At 46.1% G+C, this 12,313-nt stretch overlaps 1 protein-coding gene across 1 annotated transcript in view; it reads left to right on the forward strand.

Moving 5' to 3' along the window:
* The window catches only part of EPS8L2 (EPS8 like 2), a 124,682-nt gene that overhangs the window by 35,635 nt on the left and 76,734 nt on the right, over positions 1-12,313 (forward strand). Inside the window, exons 2-3 of the mRNA XM_058157011.1 lie at positions 2,002-2,065; positions 5,210-5,265. Of these exons, the coding sequence (XP_058012994.1) occupies positions 2,022-2,065; positions 5,210-5,265 (100 nt within the window). The 5' untranslated portion in view covers positions 2,002-2,021. The remainder of the gene's footprint in view (positions 1-2,001; positions 2,066-5,209; positions 5,266-12,313) is intronic.

Below are 12,313 nucleotides of genomic sequence, written 5' to 3' on the forward strand. Positions count from 1 at the left end.
AAAACATGAAGCCTTAGGAGAAAAAGAACGTTTCAGACAAACAAAAGCAAAGAGGATTTTTAAATAATCCAACACTCTCCCATCTCACGGTAAATCAGGAATTTATGTTTAAAAAATAGGTTTCATTGTAATGATAAGGAGATCATTTTTACATTTTACTTACAAGAATTTGCAAGTAGTAGTTTCTATTTCATCAGAAAAAAATTCTAAAAATAGGAATTCTTTGGAAATGCCAATATGCTTTCCTTTACTCATGTACCGTATTATATATAGATGTTACTGTATTTATTTGTGTTGTGAACTGATTTAACTGATATCCAGCATCTCAAAATATATTTGATATTTATGACTTAATTTTTTTTTAAAAAAAGGATTAATCAACTGAATTCAACATAAAGTAAAATCTTTTTTTCTCAAATCTGAATTCATTAATAAATTTCTAAAAATAGCATAAGTTGTACTTTGCAAGTGAAGGTAGTTTAACATCTGACTTTGGCATAAATTATAGATTAGAATATAGCTTTGATTTTTTTTCCCACTATGAAAGTTAAGAGGGTTTTAATATAGTACAATAAGCAAATTAATTTTAGCTGGCATTTCATCTGCAACCGGATGTCTTCCAGATTGGTTATTCTGTTATGTATTTAATTTAAATGAATATTGGTTGGATCAAATTTGATAATTACTGGCTCTTCAATCTCTTGGCAGCTCAGGATAAAAATGTATTTAGTTAAAACCAAGGATACTAAAAATGAACTAAAATGATCAGCAATTTTTTAAAAAGAGACACATTTTGAAGACCCTTAAAAGAGGAAATCAATCGGTCATTTTCACTCAGCAAGGAGGTTAATCAAAGATGTACGGCATCCCCAAGAGCAGGGGTCTGCAAACTTGGCTCTTTTAAGACTTGTGGACTTCAATTCTCAGAGTTCCTCAGCCAGCAAAGCTGGGAGTTGAAGTCCACAAGTCTTAAAAGAGCCAAGTTTGCAGACCCCTGCCCAAGAGGATCCAAAGGCTGTTGTGGAGGAACATTTTAGAATGTGGAAGAAGTCTGCAGGAATATCCACACTTTCTGCTTGGCCCATTGTTAATCCTAACCCCTCAATCTTTTCTGAATACAGGAATAGATGATGGCCTGTTAAATCCGTAAACTGCTCTCAGGAAACCTAGAAATTCATCTTCCATTCCACTTTTAAATTCCTCGGTTCCCTTTTGCATCAACAAGGCTACAGTGGTATGGTACCATAAGAGAGAAGGTTTTATGGTGACCATAGTCCAGACTGAGCCCCAACCTGCTCCCATTGCCAACCCACTGCAATTACAGGTAGTCCTTGACTTATGATCACAGTTAAGCCCAAAATGCCTGTGTTAAGTGAGACATGCATTAAGTGTCATTTTTACGACACTTAACATTTGAAAGGTCATTTTATGACCTTTCTTGCCATGGTTGTTAAGCGAATCACTGCAGTGGATAAGTTAGTTACCCGGTTCTTATCTTCTTCTTGTGCCATATCCGTCATCGGACGTTTGGTGATCCTATTTTTATCAAGAGCTGCTGAGTTTTGTCCAAATCAGTCCCTTAGATTTTGAAGCTATGATGTTCTTCTGCCTTGATCTCGTTTGCCTTCAATCTTTCCTTGGAGGATGAAGTAAAGTATGCTGTATTTTTCCTCACTGATATCGCTTATCAAAAGATTGCAAAAGGTGATCACCTGACCTTGGGACACAGCAGAGGTCATAAATGTGAACCAGTGGCCAAGCATCTGAATTTGGATCACATGATCATAGGACTTCTACAAAGGTCATAGGTGTGAAAAATGGTCATAAGTCCCTTTTTTCAGTGTCATTGTAACTTTGAACGGTCACTAAATGAACTGTTGTAATTCGAGGAGTACCTGTACACTGTTGTAATTTGTGAGTTAAAAGTATATAGATAAGCAAATCAATGATTACAATGTAAGTATGGTAGCCTCTCAAGTAATCCATGTTGCTCTCTTGCAGGTGAATATCCTGGAAGCAGTATGAGCCAGAAAGGATCCACAGGCAGCCACTCTGGCTCTTCAAAGTAAGGAATCTAACGTTTAAATAAACAAAGTGTGGGTAAAGGAGAAAGCAACTGGAGAGGTTCACAGTTCTACAGTCTGGATTGTCACAGGAAGTATGCTGAGGATATGTAGACTTTGCAACTTTGCAGATACTGAAAAGTAGAATTGTGTCCTATGGAAATAGTAATTCTACTTTCTTATTTCTGGCTAGATTAGGTGGACATGAAATCCCCCTGGTGGGTCTCCGGATCATGTACATTTCTGATTCCCATTGTGTAATGATAGGAACAACTCAAATTGTTTTTCTGTCCCCTAAAAGAGCAATCCCCGACCTTTTTGGGTCCACGGACTGGCAGCAGTGGCGCCAGTGGCCGGGGAGGGGAAGGGATGGTTGTGCATGCAAAAAAAGCTTCGCGCGCTCACCTGCTGTTTGCATGGACCGGTTCCCAATGAGCTGTGGACTGGTACCGGTCTGTGGCTTGGGGGTTGGGGGCCCCTGCTCTAAAACTTTACAATTAAGTATGGGACTTGTAGAAAACAAAATGTTTGTCAAAATGATAACACAAATTCCTGCTTCTGACAACTGACACAAATACTTATGCAAGTCATGATATTTGCATCATGATTTTATGGCACATGTTTCATTCTCCTGAGATGAAGTGGTGGTGACCCTTTGAGAGCTTTATGCAATGAAATTTCATTTTAATGTATGCCTATTGGTGTACGTTCAAAGTGACTATAATAAAGTTATTCTAAAGCTAAGCATTTGTGTGAGAGTGGGGAGCATTGGTTTTTGTGTGGAAGGACTCCATTCACTTCTGACACACAAAGCCCTTCGTAGTGCTTGTAGGTAGAATCATAGATCTGGAAGGAGACATTTAGTAGCCTTGACTGGCAGCAAATAAATAGATAATAGCCAATAACCCACACCCACCCCATTCAATGGCGGAATCCAGATTAAAACTGTTGTGACACAGACCCAAGTAGGTAGTAATAAACATAATCCGTGAAAAAACAAACTTTATTCAAACAGCTGGGAATTACTTCATTCCCAGCGTCATTCAACTCAAAGTAAAACAAATGCCTCCTAACACAAATTCCTCGATTATCTCACAAACCTTAGTCCAATTAGGCAAACTGCCAAAGGCCCTTCCTGGCAAATGTCCAGAAGCCACAAAAACAAAGACGTACACGAAGCAGAGGACACAGCTACAACGTTGTTTTCCAGCAAACCTGAAACACCGGTGCTGGTCTGTTTTAAGCCTTATGGGAGGGGCCAATCATCTCTTGGCCCTACTCCCGAGTTGTCCTCTCTGCTTGAGCTGCTCTTGCCTTTTGGCAGCTCTCCTCATGCGTGCATTAGAAACAGGCTTCTTGTGTTCCTCTGCCTCACTACTATCAATCTCTGGAGGCTCTGGAGTCCGCACCTCACTTCACTATGGTCTTGGCTTCACCTCAGCCTCATTGCTGTCCAATTCCGTTGCCAGCTCCGTAGGCTGCTGACGGACCACAACAAAAACACCCACAGCATAATAATTCTCATATCTAATGACCTTAGTGCCAAAGCTCACTGCAACTACATAGCGAAAAAAGCCCTAAGAGTTGTAAACCTAATTTTACGCAGCTTCTTTTCTAAAAACTCTACACTACTAACTAGAGCATACAAAACATTTGCCAGACCTATTCTTGAATACAGCTCATCCGTCTGGAACCCATACCACATCTCTGACATAAATACAATAGAAAGAGTCCAGAAATATTTTACTAGAAGAGTTCTTCACTCCTCCGAAAACAACAAAATACCTTATACCAACAGACTTGAAATCCTGGGATTAGAAAACTTACAACTCCGTCGACTTCGACATGACCTGTGTTTAACACACAAAATCATCTATTGCAATATCCTTCCTATAAAAGACTACTTCAGTTTCAATCGCAATATTACAAGAGCAAAAAATAGATTCAAGCTAAATGTCAACCGCTTCAAACTTGATTGCAGGAAATATGACTTCTGTAACAGAGTTGTTAATGCTTGGAGCTCATTACCTGACTCCATAGTCTCTACTCAAAATCCCAAAATCTTCAACCAAAAACTGTCTACTATTGACCTCACCCCATTTCTAAGAGGGCTATAAGGGGCGTGCATAAGAGCACAAAAGTGCCTACCGTTCCTGTCCTATTGTTCCCTTCATCATATCAAATTGATATAGTTGATGCCTATTTTTATACATATATGTATATTTTCTTCAAAATATGTTGTTTTATCTATGACAATTGTTTGTGTATTCTGTTGTGACAAAAGAAATAATAATAATAAAAAAAGCATAGGATAGCCTAGTCTCTGTTTAGACTCATCCATTAAAGGGGAATACAGTGTTTCTCTGGGTAATTGGTTCCAGGATTTTTTTTAATAATGTTCAATCTGCTTCCCTGTAACTTAAATGTATTATTTCATGTCCCAAGTTCTTAAATTGCAGAAGATATGTCTTGACCTCTTTTGCTTCAGGTTCAGGATGGAGACTTTGAGTGAAAGACACAGCAAGTGCTATAGCCTGAAACCAGCCTGCTGTTTATTCATGTCACTTTAGGGATTACAGCTCCTGAAGAACAATGGCAATTTGTTCCCTTTTATTCTTTTACTATGACATCAGCAGGGGATTTAATTTAATGTATTCAATTTAGGCACTGCCTGATTCCAAACTGTCACTCTACGCATAGATAAAAGCAAGCAAAAATAGAAAATACATTAGAATAAGATTATTAAAAAGGTTGGTAACTATGAGCACATAGTAAGTGACAAAGAGCCAGAGTTGTTGCAAAGTCTTTGACCTGTTTGAAACCTGCAAGTTACAAGAGGCATAAGAAGTCAGCATCAAGTGAGGAGAATTGATAAGGTTATTGTCCAATCTCTAAGAGAAATTTCTACATTCTTGCATTATCTCTTTGAGAATTGGGAAAGAAAAATTGAAAATGCTGGTTTTTAATCTCATGATATGGAAAAAATGGAGGACCCTGCATCCAGACCTTGTTTAGGATTCTATGTCCTGTTTTCCCATACAGGATGTTAAAACCTGTTATCAGCACTGCGGGGGAAAAAATGGTGAATTTTCTCAAAAACAAATTAAAGTGCTCTTGTTTCATTCTACTGCTTTCTCTTTTTCCAGTGGCAGCATGGGTAAAGGAGATGGTGCTGGCAAAATGAGTGCAAAGGATTTATATGGTAAGTCCACATTTCATGCTTAATAAAGCTTGTTCAAGCATGGAAGGTTAGATCCAATTTTGTATCCAGCAAAGCAGGAGTTAACTTGCAAAATGATGAAAAATGATTATTTGTTGGCAATTTAAAGAAAATTATTGATTGCTAACATAACATACATTGGACTGTTTGAAGAAACTTGCCTTTCCATTTTCAATATGGGGTCATTCAGCCTAACCTACCCGACCACAAATGTCAGGCTAGTAAGAGCAATCATCTCTGAAAACAGTCGTCATCAATGATTACTTCTGAAACTCAGGGGAATTTAAGGAATAACATAATATAATGTAATACTTATCCTAAACATAGATTGATATTGCCATGTGTACACTAGGTTAATGAACAGTTTGTACTGCTCTCCAGAATGAAATGCACTTCAGTCACCCTTTGGCTCCACCTGCTACTGCAAGCAGTTAAAGTAACTATCTGTGGTTTATTTGGTGCAGCATCTATGCTTGCTAGGAATTCTGTTGGTTACCTGTTGGATACCTGAAAAACAGCACCATGTAGCAGAAGCTTAATTTAGTCTGTCATATATAAGGACAAGAATTTTTTTTTTACTGCGCATGTCCAAGATGGCGCCGCGCCGCTGAACAGCTGTGACGGCGACGGGCCTATCTTGGACCCGACCGGGTCGGGGGGGGTCTTTTGGACAGCTTTGACCCCCCGCCCGGGTAGAGGACAGTACGACGGATCGGAGGATGGGCGAAGCGAAGCGGGGCGCCCCCGGGTTCCTTCGGGAGGAGTCCCGGAGCATTCCCCCTCCCCCCGGCGGCGATAAGACCGGCGGCGGCCTGGCATTTTCCAGCGGCGGCGGCGGCGGCGGCGGCGGCGCTTTTCGGTGGCTGCAGCGGCGGCCTCGCTTAGCTCTGCCCTAGGAAGGGCTTTAGAGCCTCTCCTCTTCGCCCCCTGGTCTGCGGTGTCGGAGGTGGGGGCCTTTTCCAACGGTGGCGGCGGCGGTCGAGTTTTCGGCGGCGGCGGCCTGGCCTGGCGTTGCTCCTGGAGGAGCCTTGGAGCCCTCTCCCTCCGGTGGTGGCAGCGATGGTGGCGGCCTGGCCGGACCGGCCTGGTGGGGGCCTAGCCTGTCGGTGGGCGGCTGGGTCTCGCGGTGGCATGACCCAGCAGGCCCGGCGGGTGAGTGGCCTACTTCATCTGGCGGCCTGGCTTAGCGACCATGAAGAGGCCCGGTGGTCACCTTCTTTGCCACTCTGAAGGTTATCCAGGGGCCTAGGGGAAGGCCTCCCTACCATCTTGAGGGCGTCGATGGCTGTCTGTGGGGCTTTTTGAGTCCTTTGCCCCCCGGATTTTGGGAGAGGCGTCTCGTCGGTGGAGTAGCTGGCCATTAGGCACGTGCCCGTCCTCTTTGTCATCTTGAAGGACGATCACGTCCAAGCGGGCGCCTTTTTTTCCATCATTTTAGAGGACGCCTAAGGGCCGGCTACAAGGGGACTTTTTTAAGATCTTTGGCCCCAGTGGGGTGAATTGAGACGGGTCCTGGACAATCCTAGCTGGACTATTGTAGGACTTTATCCTTTTCCCCCATTTCCTCGTCCATAGTCCACCCTCGGGATAGGAGGGGTTGGTGCTCTGATTTACTCATGGCGGTTTTTCATCTACCGCCTAAGAACTATATTTCGTCTGTCTTTCACCCGGAACTACTGGTGTGTCAATTTCCATCGTGACAGGTCCAGGATGGGTCTACTTGCCGGACTTTTAGCATGCGGACATTTACTGCGGCTGACCTTCTTGCCCTGCGAGATTCCCCTCTCTCGCGGTTTTGGCCCTCCACGCTATCGAGGCCCATCTTGAGGACGGGTTTTGGAACCCCGAGATGGCATGCCAAAATAGGAGACTCAGGGTTTTTAATTAATTGTTTTAATAGATTTTTAAGGGAATTTTAATGAGAATTTTAAGGGAGGTGGGGGAGGATTTGGCGGGTGGGGAGAGAACCCGTCGGGAGGGGTGGGAGGGTTGAGGCGGGCGTTGGGGTAGCCCGTCGGGAGGGGAACCAGTCCTTGCGTGCTCGTGGCGGTTTTAATAGGTTCGGAGGTTAGGGGGGGAGATTGCGTTCCTGTTGGTGAGGGTGGCCTGATTTCCACGGTAAGTGGGAGGGGCAGATATGGCGGAAGGGGGGGATCATATCGTTCTGGGGCGCGCCCGATGTGTGCAGCGGTCGCGCGCCCGATCCCGTCCTTTCCCGTTCCCGGATGGTCAGGACCCCCAGAGCCTGGGCCTTCGGCTGATGTTATGCAACGCACGGTCGGTAGTTAATAAGGCCCCCCTAATATACGACCTTATCCAGGGGCTGCGGACCTTATAGGCGCACGGAAACCTGGTTGGGCACGGAAGGGGTGTGCCCTTGTTGAGATGTGCCCACGGGTTTCCGTGCATTTCATCAGCCGAGGCCCAGGGTAGGGGTGGGGGTGGCGGTTGTGATTAGAGAGAGCCTAGAGCCGAGGAGACCACTGTACCTCAGATTGCGGGTGCGAATCCCTCTTTGTGAGATGGGGTCATAGGTGCCAGATGGGTTTGCTGATCACGTACCTGGCTCCTTGCTGCGTGACAGCTGCCCTGCCCGAGCTCCTGGAGGTGCTGGCCGGGGTGGCAGTGGAGACCCCCAGACTTTTAGTCATGGGGGACTTTAACTTGCCATCGTCCGGCTTGTCATCGACAGCAGCTCGGGAGTTCATGGCTTCCATGACGGCCTTGGACCTGACCCAAGTAGTTGATGGCCCTACTCACATTGGGGGTGGCACTCTGGACCTGATTTTTGTCTCTGGTCAGTGGTTGAGAGATCTGGACTTAAAGGAAATAGTCACTGAACCTTTGTCATGGTCAGATCACTCTCTTCTTCGCCTGGACTTTCTGACCGCCATTCACCACCGCAGGGAGACGGAGCCGACACGTTGGTTCCGTCCCAGGCGCCTGATGGACCCGGAGGGGTTCCGGACGGAGCTTGGGCCATTTCCTGAGAGTCTGGCTCACGGCTCGGTTGAGGAACTTGTTGCGGCCTGGGAACGGGCGCGGCGGGGCCTTAGACCGGTCGTGCCTTTGCGGCCTCTGACCCGGCGCGGGTCCCAACCGGCTCCTTGGTTCTCCGAGGAGCTGAGAGGATGAAGCCGGAGAAGACGCCTAGAGAGTTCCTGGAGGTCTAGCCGTTCAGAAGCTGATCGGACACTAGTGAAGTCCTATACTAGGACTTACCTAGTGGCATTGAGGAAGCGAGGCGTAGCTCGCCTCCTCCCTCATTGCATCGGCAGATAACCGCCCAGCCGCCCTGTTTGGTGACCCGCTCCTCCTACACCAGGGGAGCGGGATGACCCGCTGCAGGGACGTGCTGAGGAGTTTAACGGTTATCTATACGATAAAATCGTTCAACCGGGATGGTTTGGACCAAGATTGCGTGATACGGGTGAGACGGCTGAGGGTGGTCTTGGTGACATTTTATGGGATGAGTTTGACCCTGTTGCTCCCGAGGACATGGACAGGTTGTTGGGGAGGCTGAATGCCACCACATGTTTACTGGACCCGTGCCCCTCCTGGTTGGTGCTGGCCACGCAGGAGGTGACACGAGGCTGGCTCCAGGCGATTCTGGCGCTTCTTTGGTGGAGGTGTCTTTCCGGCCGCCTTGAAAGAGGCGGTGGTGAGGCCCTCCTCAAAGCCTTCCCTGGACCCGGCTGTTTTAGGTAATTATCGTCCGGTCTCCAACCTTCGCTTCGCGGCGAAGGTTGTTGAGAGTATGGTGGCATATCAGTTTCCCTTGCACCTGGATGAAACTGTCTATCTAGACCCGTTCCAGTCCGGTTTCCGGCCCGGTTACAGCACGGAGACGGCTTTGGTCGCGTTGGTGGATGATCTCTGGAGGGCCAGGGATAGGGGTTGTTCCTCTGCCCTGGTCCTATTAGACCTCTCAGCGGCTTTCGATACCATCGACCATGGTATCCTGCTGCGCCGGTTGGAGGGATTGGGAGTGGGAGGCACCGTTTATCGGTGGTTCTCCTCCTATCTCTCCGACCGGTCGCAGTCGGTGTTGACAGGGGGGCAGAGGTCGGCCCGGGCGCCTCACTTGGGGTGCCGCAGGGATCGATCCTCTCGCCCCTTCTGTTCAACATCTACATGAAGCCGCTGGGTGAGATCATCAGTGGGTTCGGTGTGAGGTACCAGCTGTACGCGGATGACACCCAGCTGTACTTTTCCACACCGGACCACCCCAACGAAGCTATCGAAGTGCTGTCCCGGTGCCTGGAGGCCAGACGGGTCTGGATGGGGAGAAACGGGCTCAAGCTCAATGGCTCCAAGACAGAGTGGCTGTGGATGCCGGCATCCCGGTACAGTCAGCTAAATCCGCGGCTGACCATCGGTGGCGAGTCATTGGCCCCGATGGAGAGGGTGCGCAACTTAGGCGTCCTCCTGGATGAACGGCTGTCTCTAGAAGATCATTTGACGGCCGTCTCCAGGAGAGCGTTCTACCAGGTTCGCCTGGTGCGCCAGTTGCGCCTTTCTGGACCGGGAGGCCCTATGCACGGTCACTCACGCCTGTGACGTCTCGCCTGGATTACTGCAACGCTCTCTACATGGGGCTTCCTTGAAGGGCATCCGGAGGCTGCAGTTAGTTCAGAATGCGGCTGCGCTGGTGATAGAGGGAGCCCTCGTGGCTCCCGTGATAACACCCATCCTGCGAGGCTGCACTGGCTACCTGTGGCCTTCGGGTGCGCTTCAAGGTTTTGGTGACCACCTTTAAAGCGCTCCATGGCATAGGGCCGGGTTATCTGGGACCGCCTACTGCGACCAGATACCTCTCACCGACCCGTGCGCTCTCACAGAGAGGGACTCCTCAGGGTGCCGTCAGCTAGGCAGTGTCGTTTGGCGACGCCCAGGAAGGGCCTTCTCTGTGGGGCTCCCACCCTCTGGAGCGAACTCCCCAGGACTCCGTCAACTTCCTGACCTTGAACCTTCCGTCATGAGCTCAAGACACATTTATTCATCTGTGCAGGACTGGCTTAGATTTTTAAATTTAGAGGGGTTTTAAATTGATTTTAAATATTTATATTTTATATTTATATTTCTATTTTTAATAATTCGGGCGCTAGAATAAGTTTTTTAAGGATTATTTTAATTTGTATATTGATATTGATGTTTTATATGCCTGTGAACCGCCCTGAGTCCTTTGGGAGATAGGGCGGTATACAAATTCGAATAATAAATAAATAAATAAAATAAAGAATTATAAAAAAGAGTTGCCAGAAGATTAGATTAATCAAGAGTCTCCTTTTAAATATGTAAAAGACTATTAGTTTGCAAGTATTAGTCTTCTAAGTGGTTCTTAGACAAAGCGTGCCATGAATTCTTCAGTTGCCATTGTTGGTTTTCTAAGCAGATCTTGTGTCGAGAGTTAGTATGGCCAGACGTCTTCTGGTATAATCTGTTAGATTGAACTTCTAGATAGTTGGCCTCACCAGGCTTTATAAGTAGAGTCCTTACTTTTGCTTCTGTAGGAGCATGTCCTTTGCCGGAGCAACTAGGCCAATGTTTCCAACCTGAGAATCTCCATAGACAATTTGTATCCCTGTTTCTATCAGCCTAGTTGGTCTGTCTTTTAATGCCTGAAATTTGGAACTTTCAACTCATTCCCCCCCCCCTCGCCAAATACACTGGTTGCAAGAGTTTGGTGGACTCTGCATATGTTAGTAGCTTTTATTACCCTTCTAGCATGGGTAATGCACAACCTTAATCTGCCCTCTTTTCGTATCCTCTAGTTTCTAATACGGTGTTGTCTTCTCGGCTAGTGATACAGCACATGTTTGATGGGAAACATACCAGTTGTCCTAAAATTACCTTGAACTGAACTACATGTAGGCACTGCCACTCATTGCTAAGGTGCAATAAAAGATAGGTTGTGGAGAAAGAAGTTTTCCTGTTGGCGTATTGTCCTCCCACCTCAAGGATGGGAGGAAAACATAGCTGTTGCTCTGTAGATGAGCCCCAAGAGACTCAGTTGTGAACCAGGAATCCCCCTGATGCAAAATTCATCCCTACTGCATTGAACTTGCTAATTAAGAGTGGGCTTAGAAGCTTCATAGATATTTATTGAAGTTCACTTCAGGATGCAGAAATATAATAACACACCTCTTCAGTAGTTGCTCGCATAGTAGTAACAGGAGCTGATGAATGACCCTTCTTCCTACTTGCACGAGTGAATGAATTGTCCTTTGCCGGCCACAAGTGTTCCTTGTCTTCCCTTGAGGTCATTAGGGTACTGAATGCTCTTTGCCTTTGGCAACAAATACCCAAGCTTCTCATGTGTTAAGCCCCATATTCTAAAAGATTCGCCACATACTTGCTGAAAGATCTGTAGGCTTACAGATCCAGCAGGTAGATCTCAGGTTTCTGCTTCATTCAGTACACAGCTGCCAGCTGAATAAATGTTAATGTAGACCATGAATAAATAAAGTGACTTCTCTGCTTACTGGCTTCTGTTTTGAACCAAAAAGAAAGGGCATTGAAGGGAAATCCATTATATTCCTGGCAAGTCTGGGGGGGGGGGAGGGGAAGTATTTCAGAATAATTAGAGGTTTGTATGAGAAGCCTGTCATATTAGCAACACTTCCCCCTTCCCTGAACTTACAGTAAATTTATAGCAAGGCTAAAGTAATAGTATTGTACCTCCTGATCGTCTTGCCTTTTGAATTCTTCTAGAAGGGGAATAAGTCTAGATCTCTGGAGTTATTTTTATATGTAAACAATCCATTCCATTCTGGAGGTTCCATTTGGAGATATGATCAATCCTCATGGTCAAAGTGGCTCTCAGAGCCTTATCAGATGATGCGTTTGCTATGGTATTAGGCTCTTGCTCATACAAATGGATCATCAAACAATTCAATCTAAAGTTCTCACTGGAGGCACAAATAACCAGGTTCAAATTATACTACTTTTTGTGTGTGTGTGTGTGTGTGTGTGTGTGAAAACCAACTGTCTTGAGACACTGTAATGCTGGGAAAGGTAGAAAGAAAGA

Source organism: Ahaetulla prasina, chromosome 1 (genome assembly GCF_028640845.1).
Source record: "Ahaetulla prasina isolate Xishuangbanna chromosome 1, ASM2864084v1, whole genome shotgun sequence".
NCBI lineage: Eukaryota > Metazoa > Chordata > Lepidosauria > Squamata > Colubridae > Ahaetulla > Ahaetulla prasina.